This window comes from Acomys russatus, chromosome 11, assembly GCF_903995435.1.
Source record: "Acomys russatus chromosome 11, mAcoRus1.1, whole genome shotgun sequence".
Lineage (NCBI taxonomy): Eukaryota > Metazoa > Chordata > Mammalia > Rodentia > Muridae > Acomys > Acomys russatus.
This window is the reverse complement of record NC_067147.1, coordinates 51,566,294-51,591,738: the sequence shown is the minus strand read 5'-3', so window position 1 is coordinate 51,591,738 and position 25,445 is coordinate 51,566,294. Positions and strand designations below refer to the sequence as shown.

General features: G+C 53.4%; 1 protein-coding gene across 1 annotated transcript; it reads right to left on the bottom strand.

The window, feature by feature from the left end:
- Positions 1–328: 328 nt before the first annotated feature.
- On the bottom strand, positions 329–25,232 carry Gnaz (G protein subunit alpha z). The gene is made up of 2 exons (XM_051153213.1): positions 24,146–25,232; positions 329–1,037 (listed from the first exon to the last, which is right to left on the bottom strand). The coding sequence occupies exons 1-2, from the start codon at positions 24,866–24,868 to the stop codon at positions 693–695; spliced, it is 1,068 nt and encodes a 355-aa protein (XP_051009170.1). The 5' UTR covers positions 24,869–25,232; the 3' UTR covers positions 329–692.
- Between the last annotated feature and the right edge of the window lie 213 nt (positions 25,233–25,445).

Genomic DNA, 25,445 nt, shown 5'->3' with positions numbered 1-25,445 from the left:
AAACGATGCCACTCATTTCCTGTGTTAATTTTTGCCGCATACGTTTTAGCTGCTTTAAAAAGAGCCACCAGTAGTTAGAGGTCTGCTTAGTGCCATCACTTGTCCCCTTGGGTCCTAGGTACAGGAGGGATGTAGTGCAGAGTGGCTGAGCCGGGCGTGGCTAGCAGGGAAGGAACTCAATCCCTGCTCTGGGCTTCCCTCATGGTCAGTGGTAGTCCAGAGCTCAGCTGGTGAGCTGGCCTTCTCCCAGGCAATGGGCACAGCTGGCCGGAGCTGGCCCCAGCCCTGCAGCCTCTCCCCAGCAGTCTAATGTGGACCCCCCGTCCAGTGCAGGGTGAAGGGTCAACTCAGGAAGGTAGAGTGAAGGAGGGCAAGGTGGACTTGGAATGAACTTGTGACAGCAGCTTCTTAAAGACTTCGGAAAACCTTGACACTTTGGAGAACTTTGCGGTTCTCCTGGTGTGCATGTGTGCGTGTCTGTGTCTACCTACCTAGCAATCTATCCAAATATTTTTGTGTTTGCAGAAACGTGGGGCTCCCCCCGAGAAGGCAGAGGCTGGGAGGTTGGGGACACATTCTTCAAGCCCCGCCCCCTGTTTTCTGCCCCTGGGTCGGGCCTCTCTAGCACAGGTTGGGGTATGACAACCCCGTGGGTTTCACCACAGGCGAGCAGGCCGCGCCCACCCGGCTCCTCAGCAAAGGCCAATGTACTTGAGGTTGTTCTGTATAATGACGTCTGTGACCGCGTCAAAGACAAACTGGATGTTACTGGTGTCAGTGGCACAGGTGAAATGGGAGTAGATCTCCTTGGTTTCCTTGTTGCGGTTTAGGTCCTCAAACTGACGCTGGATGTAGACGGCGGCTTCCTCGTACGTGTTCTGCCCCTTGTACTCTGGGAAGCAGACACTGAGCGGAATGCGCCGGATCTTCTCGGCCAGGAGGTCCTTCTTGTTCAGGAAGAGGATGAGCGAGGTGCTGATAAACCAGTTGTTGTTGCAGATGGAGTCGAAGAGGCGCAGGCTTTCCGCCATTCGGCTCTGGGGTTGTGAGGAGGGAAGTGTTGGTGTTAGTCTCACAGCGAGCAGAGAAGGAACCCAGACCCACAGCCCGCCAGGAGGCGCTCCTTGTGAGACTACCTGCCTAGTACTATACTAGCTAGCCCCTGAGACAGCACCCTGCTTCAGACAGGAGCCCTCTCTCCTTTATGGTCAAACCATTTTTTTTTTCAAACCAGTTTTTCACCCATCTCCCCCAGAAACAGCTGACAACCTACTTTACCCCGACTATTTAGGGGTTTCATGTCCCTTCCGAACCCCCTCCCAAAGGCCTCAGTATGTGGAATGAGGGCTGAGGTAGCCGGCCCAGTTTCCTCGTACCCTGGGGGATGTAGGACCTTCCATACTTACTCTTACGACCTGATGCATTTCACACAGCATGGCTCCTGGCCCTCCCCACACCCACACTCAGAAACTTGAGTCTTCCCTGGGGAACTATTTCTTCAGCGTGAGCCTGGGTTTCACACAGTCCTCTCGAACCCACAGAACTCTGCCATGTGGCACCTGCAGAGGGGCAGCCTAGGCTTCTGTGTGCGGAAACAGCTGTTACATTGCACCTTGCCTGGTCCCTCTCACTGGCTCTAATAGCTCGCACACAGTGGGCATCTGGCCATGTTGTCTAAGAGGCAGGCTTGCACATACAGAGTGAGGGTGACATCCTAGGACAGAGTTGTGACCAAGTGAAAGAGCATGGCCCCTGGTCCCTTCCATTCTTTGCCTCTCTCCCTTTTTGTTTTTGAGGACCTGTAATGTACGTAGTGACCTCAGGTCTTAAGGAGCACGTCTGCCTCCTCAGGGCGCGGACAGTTGTTATTTCTGAAACGAGTTAACTGTCCACACCTGGATTCACCGCAGGTGGAAGCTGCCCAGCACTGTAAGATAAAGCAAGCATGCCAAGTTCCTAGAGAAGTCTAAGACCAACTTTATATGGTCATCAATGGAGACACTGACCAATGAGTGAAGCTGGCACTGACAAGGCAGACACAAGGTATCAGCAGCATCACCCACGATGACAGTGACAGCGACGATAGTTCCCAGCAGAAGGTGCTGCCTGTGCAAACCTCACACCTTCCCATCTTACAGATGGAGAAACTGAGGCACGGGGTGTGGGGGGGGGGAGGATGGTGGTAAAGATATGTGCTCCAAGTCTCTCTTGGGGACAACCAGGGTTTGGGAGCTTGCAACTCCTAGGTGAGGGAGTGGCTCTGGGGCCTCAGTTCCAGGCTATCACCCAGAAACCAGCTTTCCAGACTCTGTGTTCTCTGAGCCACAGGCTTTGGTAGTGCCTCTGCTGGAGGAAGGAGATGTGAGGAAAAGAGAGGGTGGACCTGGCTTCCCAGAAGGCTATGTTTTGTAAAACCAGTCTTTAGAGTTAACACAGTAGATACAGAATCACAAAAGACTCTGAAAAGTGAGGAGTTTTGGCATGGTCTACGTTGACCTTTCTGCTGAGAAACTGGAGGCAGGGTCCCAAGGCCAGCAGTACACAAGGGACCCAGCACCTTCCTTTGCAGCGGAACCAGACCTGGATGTGATGTTCTCAAAGCGCGATCAGTGGGTGGTGGTCTAGGAATGCTCCATTCCACTGGGGCAATAATTAGCTCTAATGGATTCCTGGAAACTGCAGTGTGAAAAGATGACTGTGGGAACAGAGCTGTCACTTCTCATAGAAATGATGTCATAATTGGGGCTTTTGCTCCTGACTCCCAATTCTGTATCAGATATGGCTATTAGCACATATTCTTCAACTCACTGAGCAGCCTTGCTGAGCATGTCCTGGGTGCGCGGGTCACACCTCTCACGCTAGGTGGAGGTCTCAGGGCTGTGAGCCTTTACAGGGATACAGAATGCATCTAGGGGTGCACCAGGGGCCTCCCCTGGCCTGGAAGGGAGGTGGGAAGCACAGAGTGTGTGTGGGTGTGTGTGTGATGGTTCCCTTTGCCCCATGGGTCACGTGATGATGGCAGAGGTGGTTCTTGGACCAAGATCAGTCCAGTTTTTGGAAAGTGGGATGTAGCTTAGAGGAAGGACAAGGAGGACCATCCACCTAAAGATGCTGTAACAGCACACAGTTGCTGGCCAGGAGTCAATCCTCTCAGGACAGTGCTCTGTGAGGCGCTCAGCTGAAGAGATGTTTAAAGGTAGTTGTAGGAGGGGCCAAAAGACCGCCTGGGCTGTCTCACCCCTGAGACTGCCTCAGCTTCTTTTCCCATTGTTGTCTTAAGCCATCTCAGGTCATCCTCACACCCCAGGACCCTCTTGCTCTGCCACAGTTTCAAGCTCAGGTTTCCTGGTGGCCTCCTCTTAGCTTTTGACGATGGCAGAACCACAATGAACATCACTTCGAGTCTGTTGGGAGATGGTGTGCCTCAAATAACACCTGTGCACATGCTCCTATCTCCTGGGAGCTGCCCGGGAAGACTCAGAAACGCCTGTTGTGGCGTTGGCTATGCACTGGCCTGTAGGCTCATAGGGACACGAGGCTTCCAGAGTTCCCGTAGCTAGCCACTTCCTTTTGTCCTCCAGAGGGACTCCTGGTGCTGGGTGTGTTGTCACTGTGTGAGCACTGAAGCTCTGTGAAGTGGACGGTTGGTTAGAGGGCGCAGCATGGCTGATGTAGCTCCAGCACACGACCTCTCAATGGGAGGGCCTGGCAAGAGAGGCAGGTCCTGGGGCCTGAATCTGTCTATAGACCAGAGGTACCGTGATTGCCTGTGGCTCTGCGGTGGAGGAGGGATGAAGATGCACAGGCATTCACCATCAGAACCCTGGCTAAATGAGGCCAATCAGAAGATCCAGCGGCTGGGGTAGGGGTGGGGGGGGGGGTGGGGGAGGGCTTGCACTTAGCTCCAAAGGAGCAACATTAGAGGTGAAGGTGGGAGCTGTGCCTTGTCTTCGGACCTGGTACCCATCCCGGCCTCCTGTGCCCACTGATGAGTCCAGTGCCCTTGGAGCCAGTTTCACAGTCACATCCACACTCTTGGAGCTGCACCCTTGCTCTCACACAGTGGCACCCTGCTACCTCGAATCACTGCCCCTGGAGGGGCCATGCCATTCCAGGCTGTGACTCTAGAAGCTATGAAATTCAAGGGTGAGAATGGGAGGGCTTGAGGCTGGCCTTCTGCCTGGCCTCCGAGCATCACCACTACAGCACTCCTTGTCAGTTCATGCTCTGCTTCTCCTATAGGGCATTGCCTCAGGCCCCTTCTTCTGTGAGGCCTGCCGACCCCATAAACTACATCTGGCTGTGCCCTAGTCAGTCTGTGGAGCGTCTCTCCCGCCTTCTCTCTATTTATGTCTGCTTGGCTTTATGGGTCATAGTTGCTTCTAGAGGCGGTACGGTGGGCACCTCTACTGCACCCTTAGTCTGGTAGCAACTTCTCCACTAGCCCAACACAACACGTTCCCTTTTGATCCCGGAATCTGAGGAGCTGCAAGCAAGCAAGCCATAGCCCACTTGCAGGGATAGAAGTAAGGGGTGGGGAGGCTTTCCTTTCACACCTGAGCCAAGCCCTAGGGTGGTAATGACTCCTCAGAGCTCGGTTTTAAAAAACCCCATAATATTCCCTTTTGGCAGGACATCTCCCTTACCAGTACCTCTCCAGCTGCCATAGTGGAAGTGCTGTGGTCAGAAGTTGCTGTGAGGCCAGCCAGGGCTTAACCACTCAGCTCTCTGAAGGGCCCTTTCAGTACGGAAATGACATCTTCCAGGGGGCTGGGGCTCATCTGAACATTCACTTAGATAAATACCACAGAGCATATGATTCTGACAGAAGCCTGGCCAATGTGGAAAGTCTGCTGATTGGTGGTGAGAACCAGGGATTCGCAACCAGCCATGCCAGCCACACCGAGGCTAGGTAGCAGTCCCTGGGGCGCACCACAGCTGTTTCCTGGACAGTTTTGACATGTTTAGATGGCTCCATACGGTCTCAGTGCCACATAACTTCTTTTGTCCCAGGGTGGTGCTTGCCCGCGCTTGGATTTCTTACAAACGGGGTGGAGGGGAGCTTATGGCACATCCCTAAGGACCTTCAAGCATGTCACCCGAAGAAACAGAAGGTCTTCGTTCCTAGAAAGCCTTCCAGGTGCCAGGAGCCAAACCAGGGCTCGGTCCTGGAATGGCCCCTTGAGGAGGCCAGCAGCCAGAGTGAGCTTGTGTCAGGTTAGCCATTTGGTTCCCTTTCTGCACACCTGGCAACACACAGGGGCAGGTGTCCCTGATTATGCATACAAGGTCTGGGCTCGTTTTTAGTGTCATCCTGTCTCTGTCCCCTGACTGGGTAGGCAGCATGAAAGGGCAGTGGATGAGAAGAGGCAGAAATCCCTCTTCTGTCAACTACCAGGACTGTTTGCCCACTTCTAACATAGCACAGGTAACTGTCCCCCTAAAACAGAGTGGCCGAGGGCTGGGGTGGGATGGGAAGCTTAGACCCTGGACCCGGGCTCAGATAACTGCTGGCAGCTGGGATTTCTGCCAACAGCTAGGATGAAGTAAGTAACACAAGGCTCATGGCAGCAGGGGGGTTTCGGTTGGGCCTTTGTGGCTGAGGGGCCTAGTCACCTGTGAGCGTATTGTGAGGGGATGTGGCCAGGGATGGGGTGTCACACCAGCTGCGTGTGGGGAGGGAGGGAGGGAGAATCTATCCTGCCCTGGGCTTCAGTTTTCCTCACCTGTAGGTTAAATTAGTTCTGGCGCAATGTGGGAAGTTCAAGTTAGCCTGTGGTAGAAAAGCCCAGAGTATTCTTCACAGAAGAATGAATTCAGCTTTTTACCCTACAAGTGGGGCTGGTCTGTGTCATGAATGAGCTCCATTCACCAGACTGTCAATCTTGCAGCTTTGTTAGCAGGTATGACCCAGTCAGAGCTACAAACTGCCAGCCTTGGGGGGGCAGTCTGGATGGGAGGGGCCTCACAGGTCTCACTGGATTCAGACTGGTGTTCTTCACAGAGTGACAGAGGCCTTCCTTTTGGTGAAAGGCTTGGGAGTACCAAGGTGAGGAGGGGCTGTCTACTAAGTGGCAGTGTGGCTGAGGGTCATAGGAGTAGCTGACAGACACCATGACTGTGACCCGTCCCAGTCAGCAGTCCTGGTGTGCAGTTGACTTCTTTCCACTGCTGGTGGGCAGCAAGGATCTCAGGCTACTCCCGGGGGGGCTCACCCTTAGGCCTCAGTAGGTCCCTGGAATGGAGGAGCCTGTGCAAACTGTCTTTAAAGAGCAGGGTTGGTCCTTCAGGTAAGAGAAAGATGTTTGCTTCTCCTCCAAGCCAAGCAGAATACTGAGTGTGGTATAGCCGGGGAGCTCGCTGATAGAGGCTTCAGTGAGGCAAGTGCAACACCCTTGTCCCTGAACTTTATGGCAGAGGCCAGTCTGGCCAACAATGCAGGGGGCAGGGCAGCTTAATTGGTGGCCCCCCGGCCCCCCCCCCCCCCGTCAGTGTTTGTCAGGGATTCCTGGGGACTTCAGACTTCAATCTTCCTTTTGGGCTCTGAGGTCATTCAGCAGGGGCTCGGAGGCTCAAAATCCTGGCCTGCACTTATCCCCAGGGGTAACCCCGATGAGTTAGAAGTGGGAGCCAGTTCCACGTGGTGACAATTGGGATCCTAAGTGGGATGGAGAGAGTGCTGACAAGAACCAAGATAGGACCTGTGCTACAGAGGTCATTTAGCCAGATCTGGATCACCCAGCTCTAACGTAGAGCAAGCCTCAGAGGCACAGCAGCTGAGCAACTGGGCCACGGCCAGGTCCCAGCTGGCCATGATGCCTTGACCCGGGCTACTCGTCAAGAAGTAATATCTTGCAGGGTCTTACGTGGACTGAGAAGAAAGGGAAGCTGGTCCCTTGACACTTGTGAGCTAACTTGGGCTTTGCTCCTGGGGGATTGCTCCTTCCTCCCTGGTGCACACTTCAGTCAGTACTAAAATGCAGCAGGTTCGCCTCTGAGGACTCCCAGTGTGGACCTACTCTCATGTCTCAAGTCCTCCCACAACAGAGCCATATGCTTCAGGGTTTGGCCCCGCTGGGCCTCTCCAGACCCTTCCTCCAGGCTCCTATCCTAGCCACTCTGGCTGTAGTGTGCTCCCACCCTGCACATGTGCTCAATTTCTTCTCCCTGCTAGGACCCACCTAGCCGCTAGCCTGTGCTGCTATCTTCGGAGGCGTCTTTCAGTGCCGCATGGGTCTACCCAGCTCTAGCAGCTCTATGCTTGGCCACACCTCAGTATCTCTCTCTTCCTCGGTCTAGACTGCAAGCCTCCTGCCCTTAGGGTCAATGGTTGTGGGCATCTAGCCACAGGTCCTGCCCTGTGGTTTCGATGTGAAATGTTTCCCACGGGCTCAGGTGGTCCCCACCTCATGGTGCTGTCGTCAAACCATATGGGGCGGAGCCTCAATGGAGGAAGTAGATCACTAGGGACCCCACCCCCCACTTCTTCTTTACACTTTGCTTCCTGGGTGTGGATGCAATGTGAGCAGGCAGCCTATGGCTCCTTGCACCCTTCCTTTCCCTGCTTGCGGCCACATCTTTTCGGCCATGTTTATCCTACCATGATAGACTGTGTCCCCTGAGAACCGTGAGCCAGAATGGCCTCTCTCTCCCTGAAGTAGCTTTTATTACAGCCACAGGGAAAGGGAACTAAGGCATTGCCTGAGTCTGCTGTGCTCTGTGCCCAGAAGCCTCTGGTTTGGAAATGATAAAGATAGATCTGAAACAGCCCACTGCTGTTGGGGCCTGGCACCACTGGAGTCTAGGACTGTCACTAAGATTAGTTGCTGGGGAGCTTCTGTTGGACATGGCTCTGCTGGCTTCTTGGAGAAAGGCGCCTCTCATGTCTCACTCACTACCAGGCTGTGTGGTGAGTCTGTGCGTGTCAGTTCTCATATCCCAGACCACAACTCTTGCCTTAGTGAAATAATGTGTTTATCTTGGTGCACTAGTGACCTGTACTGGATTGTGTTTCTTAGAAGTTGGTCCTGGGCTCGGAACTAAATGAGGCATCTCTTTCCCCCTCTGAGACTGGTCTCCAAGGCCCCATGACACCAACATCAGGCTTGTCAGCCAGGCCCTTGAGACTTTTCATGGTGCCAGGGTCTCCCTTCATGGACAGGCTATGCTAAGTCCAGTGCACTCGCTTGCTGGTCTGGAGATCTGTGGCCGTGTTTCCTATCTGGTAGCAACTGGCTCTGCCACTCTCTCCTGCTTTAGAGCCACGGGGGAGGTTACTATCCATGCTGTGGTGTCCTCAAGGAGCTCAGAATGCCTGGGGAGTGAGGTGACAAACACTGAGGGGAAGTCGGCTGAAATCTAAGCAAGCATCATGGCACAGTTTCCTGGCAGTAGGAGCAAGCTGGGAAGCATCAGTCCCAGATGTCTGGCTCTCTCCAGACAGTGCCAGCTACTGACTGCTGGCTTCCCCCATTCCACCCCATCTTCTCGGTGAAGAGGCCGCAGTGAGCAGAGCCCAGGCGTTTACCCCAGGGCTTGGATGGAAGGCCAGCTAACCCTAACAGAGACAAGGCAGGTGTGCCTCTGGCCCGGCTGCCCACAGGGAGGCTCCCAGGTACTCTGGGTACACCAGCCACATTCAAGTGTGTGGCAGCCCCTTGGGTCTTTCTCAGCACTGAATGGCTGGAAAGGCTGGAAGGTGGTAGAGGCAGCTGTCACCCAGGGCCAGCTGCCCCTCCCTCTGTCAGTTTAGCACCCAGACTCTCAGCAGACAGATTGCCGTTTCCATGACAACTGGAGAGGACACCTCCACCCTCTGTCTCACACAGCAATAAAGACCAAAGACAGGAGGCCCTACATCTTAGTCCAATATGTCTACCTGGGAGTACTTGGTAGCAGTGGGCCCTGGGGAGTTGGGGGACCTGGTTCTCCTCTGATTCATTCAAGGAAGATCTCTTGGCTCACTCTGGCCTGAGGAAGGTTCTTAGGGTGACATGCTCCTGACAGGAGAATCCACTGTTGGGGAGTCCACATTGCTACTCACACCACAAAAGTGACGCAGGGCTCTAGGCCCAGGGTGAGGAGTCATGACGGGGTTCATTGAAGCATTCCTATTTTATAGATTCAACAAACCCCTAGCCCCGCCTACCCCCGCCTAGCCCACCACCCTGGACCAAGGAGAGTTCCGCTCAGACTGAATCACCTTCAGGCTTGGTCAAGGATATTAGCCTGAGGGAACTGGGATGTATCAAGAGCCGAAGAAGATGCCAGGGGACTTATTTCTAATCTAATCTGGTTAGCATCCCCTTCCTCCTGCAAACTTACATGCCTGGAGGATTGGAGTAGGCGGGGCTAACGATTCAGTGAGTTCTACTGTCATGGAGCCTGTCTGTAGGAGTAGCACAGAGAGAGCCCGGCTGGTGAGGCTCAGGAGCCAAGAGAGGGCTGCTGCCTAGCTAACGCTGGGTCCCACTTGTGCTTAGAGCGCTCTCCCTCGGGGCGACCACTTGCGCACAACTGCCCCTACACCTCACCTACTCACCACGCATGGACCTTGCAGCTGTGTGCCTGCTCAGGTTACTATAGCGGAAGGTACGAGCTGGCCTACTGTCCGGCTCCAGGGCCCTGCTCGCAGGCCCTATTCTTGTCTTTATCTGCCCACCACTTGGCTCCACACACTGCCTTATTTTTGTCTCTGGGATCTGCCACAGGTTTCCAAACTAGAGTCCCTGCCTACACTCACATCTCGGGTCCTTCCGATTCGGTTCAATACTCCTTGTGTGTGACCGCTTCTACTAGGCTTGCGCTTTTAGGGCTTTGAGTGGTATTTGGGGAAGAGTCTGGAGGGGTAGCCATTACTCCCTGCTTGAGGGTCAGACAGGAGCAATGAGCAAACTCAACTTGAGAGAACCAAGTCCTTCAGAAGACGAACACACAAATGACCCGCTGTCCAGAAAGATAGGAAACAAACGCTGAGTGTGCTGAGCTAGGCAGCAGTATACTGACCAGGGGTGTCACACCGAGGACCATGTCTGGGATGGGGTGGCAGCATGGACACAATGCTGGGGGTCTGTGATAGGGACCTGTCTCCCTGTGTGTGCCTTGTGGGCAACCTCCAGAGGTTTCCATCTCTGGGCCACACGTTTCCTGCCTCGTCCATGTATCCACATCGCCCAGAGGCCTTCACCATAATGTCTTTCTGCATGCACTGTCCTTCTGGCTGGCTCACTGAATCCTACTTTTCCAGTTTTTACAGATCCTAACCTCAGCCTCTTAGTGCTGTGCTTTTAGCTCCATTTAGACAGTACTCTTGTCAGTGGCTCATTATTTGTCTGTGAGTTCGTGACCAACTGTCTTGGGATCTGATCTCCTTAACTTGGGGCAAACTTCAGACAGGGCCAGATGGCATCTCAAGTGGCAGCTATGTTGCGGGTAGGGGTGGGGTGAAGATGAAAGTAGGCTTAGGTAAGAGGAAGCTTGGGTGCTTGGCTGTCCACTCTGTGCCCCTAGCCTTGGGCCTGGTCTACAGATGACCAGGATTGAGCTGGGAAGACTCCCAACAATTTCTGTCAGGATACCTAGTTTGTGGTTTGGGGAGGTGACAGGTACCCAAAGAGTGAGGCTGGGACCTCCCGGTCTGTTGCAGCTTTGCTTCCCAGCGATAGGTCGTCTGCATCTTGTGTCACTACAGCTCTGACCCTCAGAGGGCTGCTCTGGTGAGAGACTAGAAAGGTGTGGGGTCAGATGATCAGCTTTGAAACGATCAGGAACCATCGGATCCCACATCCTGGCAGGCGAAGTCTTGGGTTTGCATGTGTGAATTAGTGCTCTCTGTGTCTGTGCCTTCTTGCTGGGTGTCCTGGACATCCTGCTTGTAAACATGCATGGCCCAGCTGCCCAGCCCAAGCTGCAGCCTCCACCTGCAGGCAGATAGACCTAAGGCCACAGATGCCACCTTGTCCTAGTGGTATAGAAAGGTTAGTGAGGAGGGTGGCCACTACATCTTGTAAAGTCAGAAATTCTGGCTATCTAGTGTTCACCAGCTTTTCTTTCCTCAGGTCCTATTGTCATCCAGTCCCTTTTACTGTCACCTTCTCTTCCCCTAGCTGCTGCCCCTCCCCACCCAGGGCCAGTCAGCTGTCATCTAGACAGGAAGCGGAGAGCGACCTAGTTTGCACAGTTACTTCGGGGGCAGGCCTCTGGCCAGCAGCAAAGGAGATTTCTCTGGGTTGGAGGTTGGGTCCAGAAGTCAGCCCCTGCTTACCCACGTCCCTCCAAGTGCCGAGTGACAAGTGCAATGTTCACAGAAACAGTACACGCCAGGCCTGCCACTTCAAACAGCAAAGGCTGTTTAAACAAGATAAGAGGCTGTGGGTAAGGCTATACCTCCGGCTCTAGTGACATGGGACGGGACACCTTCGTTGTGAACCTGTCAGCGACAGCAGGAACGACTTCCTGCCTCATGTAGCAGGTAAGCCTCTGGCCACCTCCTGTTTACCTGGACAGTGCAGAAGGGGCTGGGGTGACCTTGCCTTGTCCCTGGGTAGTGGACAGCAAAGGGTCCTCATTGGGACTTATATGTTTGGAGGCCCCTGACTCTGCAACCAGGGAAATATGCTTAGACCCACATTGTTTTCATCTGTGTAGTGGGGGGGCACCCCTTGCTCGACTAGGCTCTCTCTTGGCAGCATGCGCAGTGCTCTGCTGTGCGACCTGGGTCATGTGCTCATGGCTACTGCCCTTCTGTTCCTGTTTATTTTGTTCCCAGTAACCCCACATCCTTCTGCATCGAAAGCCCGGACCCCATGATGTGCTGTGTGAATTGCTCTAGATCCCCAGGAGTTGGATGAGGGGCTCAGAGTTGTGCTGCTGGGTCAGCCTGGAGCTGGGCCGTCCAGATGGACACAGGTGGCCACAAGACACACTAGGATGACTGCCAGCCTACAGCCCTACCAACACTCAGGCCCCAGTGTTAGCTGGAGATAGGAATCTACAGTACCTGGGCTTTTTGTTTGTTTGTTTTGTTGTTGTTTTTGACTTAGCTGATAAGAGTTTCTATGGGTATGAATATAGCCATCAGACTTATATCTGCATACTAGCCCAAGGAACATGTCCCATGAAAGCCTTCACTTATCAGGAAACTGGGTCAGAGGGGAGGACATCCTATTGGGACTCTAGATGAGAGAAGCATGGGAGGATAGCAAAGTAGAAGGATCCAGAGGGTCCTAGAAACCTACAAGTAGAACAATATGATAGGCAGATTTGGACCCAGGGGTCCCGCTCAAACTAAGGCACCAGCCAAGGACAATACAGGAGATAAACTTTAAACCCCTACCCAGATCTAGCCAATGGACAGAACATTCTCCACAGTTGAGTGGAGAGTGGGGTATGACTTTCACACGAACTCTGGTGCCTCATATTTGACCATGTCCCCTGGAGGGGGAGACCTGGTGGCACTCAGAGGAAGGATAGCAGGCTACCAAGAAGAGACTTGATATCCTATGAGCATATACAGGGGGAGGAAATCCCCCTCAGGAACAGTCATAGGGAGGGGAATAAGGGGAAAATGGGAGGGAGGGAGAATTGGGAGAATACAAGGGATGGGATAACCATTGAGATGTAACAAGAATAAATTAATTAAAAAAAAAAAAAAAAAAAAAAGAATATAGCCATCAGTCATCGGCCTGTTTAGTCAGTGGCCTCTCAGAAGGAGGTCCAGTAACCAGTAAGTCACACTGTCTTATCATCTACCTACCTTTCTTTCTTATCTATCTATCTATCTATCTATCTATCTATCTATCTATCCATCCATCCATCCATCGTTTTTTTTTTTTTTTCTAGGCAGGGTTTCTCTGTGTATCCCTGGCTATTCTGGACTCACTTTGTAGATCAGGCTGGCCTGGAGCTCACAGAGATCCACCTGCCTCTGCCTCCCTGAGTGCTGGGATTACAGGCATGCACACCTTTTATTTTTAATGGATCCCAGAACCAATGGCAGACAAGTTCTTAGAACTTGGTGATTCTTTCTGTTTTAACAGATGCTGGTTCAAGTCCCAGAGGAGGCAGAACCTCAGAGTATGACATGGGCAGTGGGCATCATATACTTTGAGTTTGTGACTTAGGAACATCCTAAGACTTTTAGGTCTGGAACAGAAACTCACACAAGATGCTAGGCAAATTTACTTCAAGAGGAGTTGAAGTACCAAGTCCTGTCCACTGTCCAGGTCTGGGGGCAGAAGCATTGGGGATGGGGTGATCAGGCTGTGGCTCCTGCCCCAGCTTATGGGGTCTCTTGCCCCTCAGGAAAGGTGCCAGCCTCTTCACAGTCCTAGGCTGCCTTTGCTTTCACTGAATTAAGAGCCAACCTCCTCTTTACTTCTGTGAAAAACCTTGCTGGTGGGATAGAAGATCCCAGCTGCCAGGCACTAACAGGAAGTTGACCGACAGCAGGAAGCAAGTGTCTTATAGCCTGGGGACTGTCAATACAGATGCAGGCCTGTGAAGAAAACCAGGGCACAAAGCCCCTCCTGTTTGTTCTCCAAGGGATACCTCAGGCGTACATCACCTGGACTGTTCAGCAGGTGCATGCTTTAGTAGCAGAGCCAGGCTCCCCCACCCCCACAGGCACCAAAGCTTGTGGAAGTCTTGTAATAGGGCTGGGCCATTCCTTTGAGGAACAAGAGACACTGGGGGTAAAGAGAGAGCAGTGGGGAACATCGGCTTATGGCCAGTGGGATGAATTTTTGCAATGCTCATAGTTTATGAAAGACGACTTAGGTCGTCATTGCTCTCAAGTGACATCACCTGAAGGCTGGGGGGGAGGGGGAGAGGTTGCTGAGCTGGCTACACTTTGGTTAAAGTGACGGAGCTTCTTTGGGAAGAACACACATGTGTGTACTCTGGCAGTCACGGAAGCCAGCTGTAATTTACTCTGTGGGTTCTGGTACTATCAGAACAGGGGCCTGGAGCCTGGGATGTTTGCCCCTGGCTCCAATACCGCACATGCTGAGGTGGGGGCTGTACTCCACCTCAAATGCATCAGCTGCCCAACTTGGAGGGACAGTGACTTGGTAGGAGAACTCAACTTTAAAGCCCTCACTGGAGGAACGGTTGGAGCACAGAACAGAGTGAGGCACCAAGGACAAGGCTCCTAGTCTTCCCTGATCACATGCTCTAGAAAAGAACGACTTCCACACTCATGGCCAATGATTCGGTTAACACAAAGGCAAAGCAGCCAAGTCATGTAGGAATTCTGGCACATGCTAGAGTCACCTCCAAGGGCCTACAGCTGCGGGGACTGTCATACTCGCAGTGGGCATAGACCAAGGACTCCTGGACTATCTGTTGTGTTTTCTCTCTGGGCCTCAGTGGTTGGGGAAGGTACTTGGGCCAAGGCTGAAGGCCCTTTGCGTTCCAGACAGTGATCAAGGCTTGGGCTTATGGCCAGGCCTTAGGATGCCATGTTTATAGCGCAGGCTGTGACCTTCTGGAATGTTGTAAGAACCACAGAATAGGCCATGAGCAGCAGTTATAAAAACAAAAGACAGACGAGAAGAGAAAGCTCCTTCCAAGTAGCATGGCTGCTCTCATGGCTATGCTCTATGGTTCTTAGCATGGGCCAATACTCAGTATCTCCCAAGCGCTCTCAACCTAACCCCTGAAATCCATCTGCTTCCCAGTGTATTGCCGAGGTCCTGAGCCCACACTCTGTACCTGGAGGAACTCCTGGCCTTCAAGGTGTATGGGTCAGGAAACACTGGGTGGCACCCATAACCCCTAACCTTTCTCCAATCCTGCCCGTCATGAGTTTACTGCCATTGTGTGACCCAATCAATCCTTCCAGAGCAGGTGGTGTTGCAGAAAGCAAGAGAAATCCTGGGGACCGACTCAGTCTGGGGCAGGCTGGGCAAAGAGATCACCACCATCCAATGATAGAGCTGATACTGAGAGTCTGGGATGGTCTGGATATAAGCGGGCCAGGCAAAGAGCTCCACTAGGGCCAGTGTAGGAGAGGCCACTGATGGCCCACTAAGCTAACAAAGGCCAATAGCAGCCACAGCACACAGCAAGGAAAGGCCCATAGTCCTGGCTGCCCATCAGGATATGTTCTTGGCCCTGCAAGGCCCAGGCTGGGCTGCTTAGAGTCTCTTGCTATGCTGTAGGCATGAGTTATAACATGACCAACGGTCATGCTCTGTCTAGGCCAAACTTCTTGGAGAATTTGAATTTCCTATTTTAGAATGCTGAGTGAGGATGTCTGGGCCACCTTGTAGATCAGGGTAACCTTTTCTCAGGGGCATGACAGGCCAGGAAAAGTTGTGTGGGGTTATGGCCCTAGGTCCGGAAACCTCAGCAGATGAGGCCTAGGGCCTTGGGTACACATTAGTTTTTCTACTAATAAAACTAGACATAGTGCACAAGCCGAAGAGATGGGGTGCAAAGAAGATGGGGTGAGGGCTAATAATTCCCACCTAGCCTGAATTTGTCCTCTGCCCAATTCAGGGCACATACAGGAAGAAGAAGTAGCTATCATTATGCTCTCACCAACAATGGGTGTATCCTTAGATATCCAGGGCCTAACAGAGGGCAAAGAGACCGTCAGTACTGTATGGACTCTGCCAGCGCCTTTCTGGCTCCCCAGGACAGACCTACCTACCCTGACCATGCTTACCCTACTCTGCTGTTGGTCAAGGCCAGTCAAGGAAGTCTCCTGCATGGCAGATCTAACACATTACCCTCATCACCAGGAGCCCCTGCTCCCAGCGGAGGAGGCCCCAGGGCTTTCCTTCACCACCTTGGGGTGTGTTCTTGTTAAGTGGGAACATTGCTTTTCAGTTCTTGGATTATACAAATCCCTTAAAACAATAATAATCATCTGTGTCTTAAAACCCCAGAGCCGTTCTGATGTGTGCATAATGAGCAGGGCTAATACGCTCAGGAAATTAATTACCCACCGGCCAGGGCAGCCGAGTGGATGGGAGTCAGAAGCTATTCTGCCTTGAATCTCTCTGTACAGCTCAGAGCAGGGCATCCTTTTGAGTGCACTGCGTGATCACCCTGGCAGTGTAGATTGGGGGGTTGAAACCAAGCCACCTCTGGCTCCGCATCACAGTGTATTTGGACTACACCCCTTGTTCGACCTCACCTTACCCTGACCTCAGTACAGGGTGCCGTCCACAGAACTGTGCCATCCACAGAACTGTGCCGTCCACAGTCCCAGACAGCCTCTTGGGTTCGGCCTTTACTAGTTGCCCCAACAGTACCCACAGCTCTTAGGCTAGATTCTCTGCGGTTGATATCAGCTTGCCATTCGACCCTTGTCCCAATCTGTTCAGGCCCTGTTGCTGATCTCTGGCTCCCTACACTCCCCAGCCAACTTATTTCCAAGGCAAAAGGGCCCCTCCTGACTTCTCTGGCCCATGGCAGCTGTTTCAGAGGGTTCCCACAGACTGTCCAGGGGCTACGTAATGCCTACTCCACGTCCCTCGGGAGAGGAAGGAAGAATGTGATGACTGGTATGTCCCGAAATCGTGAGCTCACTGGGCTTGGGGCCTGCACATTCTAGGTGACTACTTTCCGGGACGATGCCTCAGGACTTGGCTCTCTCTCAGATGAAGGAGGACACAAGATGGGCCCAGCTTGAGCCAAAGGGTCTCAGGTTAGCTTACAGGGAGAAAGCAGAATTCAGTTCTATAGCTGTTTCTCTAATGCAGCAGAGTTCTCTTAAGTCCATGAAGAGAGAGCAGCAGGGAGGGCCAAGCAAGGAGTTATTCTGGCAAAGGTGCCTTCTCCAGAAAGGATAATGTCAATAGAAATGGCGTGTGGTCAGTGGGTCAGGAGAAATCTCCAAGGAGCCACAGAGGAAGGCGCAGACGAACGCATTGCTCAGTTCTCCAAAAGCACGCAAGCGGTGACTCCTGTAATTCATCATCCGCTGAGTCTGGCTGCTTGGCAGGATCTTCCCACTAGGGTGTCCTGTCTGTAGACTGTTGATAAATAATAGCCAGTTGGGTGGGGATGGGAAATGGGACTGAGGTATAAAGTTGGCTATCTCCTGTGATGTAGCTGCTGACACTGTCACTGTGACATCAGACTGCTCAAAACTTGCTGAAGATGAAATTAACTCCTGCAAGCTGGTAAAAAGCCAGTCACAGCAGTTGGACTGGCATACAGGGCTGTTGTGACATGCTCCTCTGCAAGGGGCCAGTACCTGGGACAGGTCCTGCCCCTCCCCCAACCCTCCTTCAAAGCCAAATGTAAAGGGTGCTCCTTCCACACAGACCAGGACACAAGTTGGCTGCTTCCTGCTGTGGGACGGTCAATAGTCTCAGAGACCCAAGACCACAATACTTATCTGTCTGTTCTGTAAAGGTGTATGAGAGTTACACAGCCAAGCTCACAAGGATGAAATGAAGGAGTGATGAGGGAAAAGGCCGCGTGAACAGTGCAGAGCTCTCCCGTGCAGGCATTTCTGGTGTGGGAAGCACGGAGGTGTGCTGAGAAGCAAGGCCCAAATCACAGGGCCCTGGCTTTCCAAAGGACCTACCAAGAGCAAGAGGCCACTGCACAGAGGATGGCTTTGTCCTCGGAAGTACCCAGGATGACGAGGAATTGACGACAGTGTTTGTAGCTTATGTCTCTCTGAGAGCAGATGGGAAGTCTCAGCTCAGGTATCTGAAATGCCAGTTGCCAAGCCCAGAGGCCTCATGCTATGGTGCCCTCCAATTTCTACCCTTCTCCCTAAGACTTAGGTGAACCCCAGGGTCCTAAAGAGAACAGACGCCTCTCACTCACTGCCTGGACAGTGTGGACAGCTCAGTCCGGCTGACTACTGTGTCCCTGCTTCATTCTGGTCCTCTCTGCCTCTCACGCCTGTGGAGTCAGGGATGTGCCATCCAGGGGGCCACCAGTCCTTGAGACGTAAGCCGCCCTGCCATGCTACTCTACAGGTTTTGAGTCCCAGTCTCTGTCATCCCAGAGTCATGATTTGTGGCTCTCACAAGCAAACTGCATGTGGCCCACAAGCCTCCCTGGCATGATACTAAACACTAGACACTATTGTTGGGGCTGTGGCCTTAACTGGGTCAGGAGGAGGCAGAGTGGGGTTCCTGGGGTTCTGCTACTGACTGTTGGGGGGCAGGCCATCCTAGATGGTCATTAATTTGAGCCTCCTATATAATGTGGGCTGATAGACCGGGGAGGGCTACAGTTTGAGCATGCAATGTCTCCCAGGCACATGCGCTTTAAAACCGACCCGCAGCTGGCAGTGCTGTTTTCGGAGGTCGTGGACGCCTTCGGATTACGGTGGCCTTTGGAAGCTGGTGACCTTTGGGCAGGATCTGCTTTTAGTTTCTTCCCAGGCTCTGTTTCAAGCTCTACCAAGATGTGAGCATGCTGCTCTGCAGCCTCCTGCTGCCTCAGCCTCCAGCCCCGGGTCGGTGGGCTGTACACCCTGGATTGTGAGGCAAATTAATCTTTCCTCTCTTAAGCGACTCTGTCAGTACTGGGACACGTGGCGCAGACACTCCGATGCAATTCTTCATCTGAACAACTGCTGGTTAAGGGCACTAAGCAACCTGTAAGGTCCCTTCCAATCCAGTCTCTGTGCGCCGCAAGAGGGGCTATCGTACGCATTTGGCTGTTTCCCGTTTGGAACCGCTTCCTGTGGCTGGATGTAACCAGTGCCATTCTCAACAGGCTGAGAACCTGTTTTACTGCAAGCACCTTGCATACCTCTCAATAACCCCCCCCCCCCCCCTCCTTTGAGACAGGGTTTATCCTGGCTATCCTGGAACTCACTATGTAGACCAGGCTGGCCCCCAACACACAGAGATCCACCTTCCTCTGCCTCCTGAGTTCTGGGATCAGAAGTGTGCGCCACCACGCCCTGCTCAACACCTCACATTTTATTACGATATTTAAATAGCTTCTTTTTTTCCCAGGCTGGTCTTTAGCTTATAATCCCGATTTAGTCTTGCTAGGCTTATAGGCTTGTGTCACTATCTGTGGCTTAAACTCCTTAAAACATTTCTTCAAGGGGCTAGAGAGATGGCTCGATCGATAAGAGCACTTGCTGTTTTTGCTAAGAACCCAGGTTCAGTTCCCCATACCCATATGGTGGCTCACAACCATCCATAACTTCAGTGCCTGGGGGTCTGATCTTTACCTCTGACAACACCAGGTACACACGTGATACACCTACATATATGCAGGCAAAACACCAATAAATGTAAAATAAAATAAAATAATTGAAACAAGATTTCCTCTTAGAGCCCAGGCAGACCTTGAACTCAAGATAATCCAGCTTCCTGAGAACTGAGATCGAGGCACGAGCTACTACTACAAATGACTTAAACTCCATTAACAAGAAACTAAACAAGCTCCCCATTCAATCTGCACATGATAAAGTGCGTGGCTCCGGTGGCAGGTTCATGTTGTGTTTTCAGGACTGTCTCATAGGCTCATCCCTTCCTTTGGGGTCACCTATAAAGGATGAGCACCCACAGGATCTCCCTCAGACAAGCTAAGGCAGGGTCTTTGGTCTGTAGCTCTCCCCAGGCCTTCTCGTGGCCTACCCACTCCACGGTGCCTGCTGAAAGCCTACTACAGCTGCAGCACGGGCCATGTGAAAACTGGCCTGCCCTTGGAATGTTGGGTCTGACCTGCCCAGACGTGGGAAGGGGCTGCTGCTGAGAGCCCAGGACCTAGGCAAGGTGATAGTCTAGGCTCCCTCCCTGCCTGGAGTGCGGCTGCTCTAGTCTTCCCTACCCACAGAACCTGCACCTCAACCCAAAGTGATATCCTGTACCTGGCTATCTATCTGCCAAGTGAGTATGAGGCACCCTTGTGGTAAGTTTTCCTGAGGCTCAGCCTAACTTGTGGGGCACCAGTGGTCACCACTGGTCCCACATAAAAGCAAATGGGGGAAACAACCCTGGCAACTCTGCCTGCTAGCTCTGGGAAAAGGGCAGGTATCCTCGGCAGTGTAAGGGCTTGTAAGAATTAAGTAGTAGCTGTGTGCGACTGACCCCCATATGTCAATCACTTTGTGCTGTCAGAATTTGGCGTAGGTTCGCCTGTAGCCCCTAGTCTCCCATCCCCACTCCAACCAGGCCTTGTATCAGCACAGCAGGGACATGGCAGGCACACAGCAGGCCACCATGGGACTTCAGAGCTCTGCCTTTTAATCTGCCTCTTCTAAAGTGTCCGTCTATCATTAAGTGGCTTCCAGCGTCCATTAGCTGGTCCGCAAAGGGAGAGTCTAGATGGCAGGTGCCTGCTTCCTTCCACTTCCACAAGACCCAGGGTCCTGAGGGCTCCCACAGATCACAGCCGTGGTCATGATTCCATGCGGTTGCACATGGGCTGCTGGGGTGGCTGCTTTAGTCCTTGTTTAAATCCTGTAGCTACTCAATAACCTGTCTCTGTCATTATCCGAGGAGGGCAAAGCCTCTGCCTGTGTCTATTTGAGCCCCAGAGCTGGCTTAGTGAAAGTCCTTAGATAGGAGGGTGTGAAGGGGGTGGGCAGTCGAGTGCTGCTGGCCCACAGGAACAGCCAGGGGGGTGGCACACAGGAGAAACCCCCATATGTTCCTGAGTTATGCTCAGCCTCTGGTAGCATCTGGGAGCATACCAAACAGAGCACGGGAAGCCCATGTGGGTCTGGAGTCTCCATCTGCCTGTCAAGGCTGCGAGGAGGTTAGAGACCCAGTCAGCGCGAAGACCTGTCAAATCTTGGGGATGGGTATGTGACTCATGGGCACACATGCCGTGGCTCCTCGCATGTGCCCGCCACCACACTCCATGGATGTCCTGGAAACCTGCACCTCCAAGATGCTGCCCTTGCTCACTGCAGCCCTCATGCATGCTCACCCAGAAGCCTGGAGATGCTGGATCTCTCCTTGGCAACACGCTGATGCTGACGCAGAAACCAGCTAGCGGGCTGGGGGGATGGGGGTGGGGCGGTGGCTCCTTCTCCAGGCATGGGGATGGGGGGGGGGCACCATCAGCTTCTGTGAGAGGAGAGATGAAGGCTTTGGAGCTGAGCAGGGATGGAGAGCTCTGAGGAGCTGTGTACACAGCTTTGGCGCTGCCCCCAAACATCATTGAGCTTTTGCAAAAAGTAGTGTGATCTGTTCTTGCCTGAGTCCTTGTTGGGGCTGGGATTTTTCAGGGCATTCCAGGAGGAGGAGGAGGAGGAAGAGGAGGGAGAGGAGGGAGAGGAGGAAGAGGCAGCCAGTGGTAGCCCCGTCTCTGCATGTGGTTGGAGGGAGAGGTGAGAGGTGCTCACTGCTAGGTGGGGCAGCGGGTGGGAGGCCTCATAGGAGGGAATTGTCTTTCCTCAGCAGCCTGTTTGTTTTCTATCGTCAGATATTACTGATGGAGCATGAAAGGTCAGAACCATCTGGAATCCAGTGAATTTCCAGTTTTGCTAGGGTTTTCCATCACGAATTTCCTTTTCTGGTGAACAACACTACTTTATCAGGCCCATGGGGAAGAGAGAGAAAGGGGTAGGGGGAGGAAGAGAGAAAGAGTGAAGAAGAAAGCGGGGGGGCTGAGGGACAGGGGGAGAATGGGAAAGGGAGGGAGAAAGAGAAATAAATGGGAACAGCTCAGCTTCAAACCCCTCCCCCACCTCAGGAGATGCCCTGGCAGACTCAGCCAGGTTTCTGCAAGAGGTGAGCACGGGTTCACTAAGATCCCCACGGGGATGGGCCTGAAGGAAGGCTAGAGCTAAGAGGCCAGGGCGCTCCCCTCAGTCCTCCCAGGGCCTGTCCCCGGGAGCTCACATGTGAGCATTCATTTACCCTGTGATAAAGCACTCCGTGAGAGTGTGCAGGCTCCAGGCCATGGCTGGGGGAAGGCAGCACGTGAAGTTCTGCCTGAGAGGAGCACTAGTCCTGATGTGTGAAGGGAAAAGGATGAGGCGGGATGGCTGTGAACTGTAGGGTGGACAGAGACTGTAAGCACAGGAAGCTGTTGACAGCATGAGCAGGGAAGAGAGGCAACAAGATGGTGTGGGTAAGGGCCAGGCAGAGCCAGGAAAGCTTGGGGATATTTTTTGATGACAAATTCAGAGGGAAGAGCTGGTCATGAGACTGAGGGACCAAGCATCCTGCCTGCGGGATCCAGGTCCACCTGTGGGCACAGCCTGCAAATGATAGGACTGGGAGCTGGGTCCCAAGGGAATCTGCCATGCTTAGCCTGGAGATGGTGGGCAAGGCCATCAGATCCGGCCTGGAAAGGCCTGTGAGCAGCTTCTAGTCAGCAGAAGTGTACAGAACTATGGAGAGCCTCTGTGACTGGCAGCTATAGCACGGCTGGCAGGCCTTCCTTTATACCTTTCCCACTACCAACCCCAGGCACTGTGCTCTATCTGACAGCTGGTCAACCTCAAACTCCGGCCTCAGTAATGCCTCTCTCATCTGTTAGGATGGCACTTACAGTTAAAAACACACACGTTGGTGGAGTGGAGACAGCTAGAAGAGTCTGCTGGGCTGGTGGTGGGCTGGCACGCTGAGGACCAGTTGCTCATAGACAGACACAGCTTGAGCACAAAGTAGACCACAGGTGGCAACAGGTCACCCACACCTACAGCTTATGACCTCATCCACTGGGGTACCATCAATACCTGGCACAGTTTCCAGGATGCCCGGATGCTGGAGGGGTGGGGATGAGAACCCTGCCTTCTGTCTCCCTGGCCATCTCTCTACATCCAGAACACTCAGGCATCCAACACCGTAGTCAGGGCCTTCAGCCTTCCATAAAGAGCTTTGGGATAGAGGCCCAAAGTTAGAGTCCTTGGATGAACTCAAAGAACAGTCACCACTTGCCTTAACAAGACCAGAGGAAGGCAGAAGTCTGTCTTTGCCATTGACCTTAGAAGCCAGTGTTCTAAAGCGGAGAGGCTGGACCCTTGTCTCATAGCACATGTGGTCGAGGTCACATGTCCAGATTCCTCCCTGGCATCCATACCTTCCTCTAAGTACCACAGCTCCAGGCATCCAGAGCCCTACTCAGAGGACACTTACACTCCAGTTCCCAGGGCAGTTCCTGTAAAGGGGGCGGGGCCCTGGGGCTTTGTTTAGTCTTCCCGCCTGGCACAGTGGTTCCACTGAGCTACAGCCCTGGTGCAGACTGCTGCATTTGTTTGGCTGTCCGGCTTCCACTGCTGCTGTTCCTGGGAAGAGTGTAGGCAGCTTGGGCATCTAGCCTTCTGTCTCAGTTGGATCTGAGTATGCTGGCTACTCTTGCTTCCATTTCTCCAATCGTCTCCCCCCACCCCCCAAGCTCTACTAGCTAACCACTGGACCTATGTCTCCTTCATGTTGCTTCTATGCTACTTTGTGCCTCGGCTATCCCTTCTCACTGGTTTTAAGCTTAGCACAAGGGATTCAGAGAACCTTGACGGTGGCTCTAGCACTTATTCATTAAGCCCAAGGCCTGGTCTGGGCACCTTGGATTTACCCATTTCTAACTTTTTACATCACTACGAGTCTCTTGAGATCAAGGAGGAATCACGGGGGAGTTGCTGTTCTCGGGACATGTATGTTATGTAGTGTTGGTGGGAGCTTTATGGGTTTACTAAACTGCCACACGGAGCACTAATGATGCCAGCGCTGGGCCTTGCCTTGCACATCCTCAGCAGGTGGCACAGGCACATATCTAGTCAGTGTACTAGGAATGACGTGGGAACCTGGGCAGTGGAGCCAACAAACACTACAAGGAAAGTTCCAGAGTTGCATCTGTTGCTGGGGGAGGGTCGTCATGGCTGATAAAGGAGGGGTTCTCGCCTGGGGAGCTCTGTGAACCCTGGCCATGCGGTGTTACTTGGAAGGTCTCAGAGCACGGTCATCTAGGTCAAAGTGATGTTCCTCAGGCTGGGGGAGTCATGGAAAGCTGAGGTCTTACAGCAAGGGGCCCGCAACTCGACAGACGTGCCCCTGAAGCCTCACGTCATGTGCAAACTCACCATGCTCCACAGCACACTCCCCTGAACACAAGAGACACGCTCACCCGATCTCATGGAGCCACTGAAGCTCACTCCACGCATGTGGCCAGGCTCAGTACCAGTTCTGACCGAAGCCTGCCTTTGCTCACACGTGCTTCCCAGCAATCAACGGTAGAAACCTAGGCTTTTACTCACCGTCTGGTTGTCCTCATAGAGTTTCAAGTCGTAGCCACTGAGCTCCACACAAAAGATGATGGCCGTGACGCCTTCAAAGCAGTGGATCCATTTTTTGCGCTCTGACCTCTGCCCGCCCACGTCCACCATCTTGAAGGTGAGCTCCTTGAAGGTGAACTTGTTCTCCACGATGCCCGTGGTCATGTCCCGAGAGCGCAGGATGTCCTCCACCGTGGGGATATAGTCAGGCGCCGCGATGCGCTCCAGGTCATTCAGGTAATAGGCTGCGTTGTCCTCCAGGTGGTACTCGCTAGAGCGGCCAAAGCAGGCCTGAGCCCCGGGGTCAGCCCAGAGCCGTCGCATGACACCCAGCAGCTCTGGTGTAATCTCACCCTTGCTCTCTGCTGGGCCAGTCAGTGCAAAGAGCTGCACAGCATCATAGGCACGGTCAGGGTTATGGAAATCGATCTTGAGGGCGGCCAGGGCCCGGATGATACGGGTCAGCGAGTCGATGGCGTTGTAGATGATGAGGGGCTTATACTCCTTGCAGGCCTCCAGGTTGAAGCCACCACTGTGGATGATCTTCATCTGCTTGACGATGGTGCTCTTGCCGGAGTTGCTGGTGCCCAGCAGGAGAAGCTTGATTTCACGGCGCTGCCGCTGGCTCTCTGAGCGCAGGTGGCGGTCAATTCTCCGGGACCGCCTCGCCGCCTCTTTTTCCTCTGAGCTTTGCCGACATCCCATGGTCCGGCAGCAGCAGGCCCCTCCTGACGGACGCAGAACACAGGATGGGCGCCTCTCCCCCTTGCCACCAAACAGAATGGTCACAGTGAGGGATGCTGAAGCGTGGGTTGGCAAGACAGGCAGGCAAGAAGAGACAGCTGACCAGAGAGTGCTCAGTACTGGCTTTGGGGCAAGGCCACGCCACACGGCAATCCCCGCCCCAGCACCTCTTCTCCTGTGGGCATGGCGCTCAGTGCAGTGGGGGCAGAGACCACACCCTCCCCTCTAGTGACACTCCACCTCCCTTGTCAGCACTGTGGCCTGATTTGCTGTAGTCATTCCCTGCACTCTGCCACGGTAGGAAGCTGTCCGTTTGCGTCTGCCTAGGCAGCGTCTGCCCAGGCTACTGCTGTCTGGTCGCTGGTTGCTGTGGCGATGATGCTAAGCGCGGCTGGAGGGCCCAGCGCTCCCTGAGGCCCCCCTGCCTCAGGCTGCTCCGGCTCCCTGCCTCGCATCCGGCCCTTCACCTAACGAAAAAGAGAACAGCATGAGCTACCTCCTGGGCCCACCTCAGGCTGAATGGGGAAAGGGATCAGCC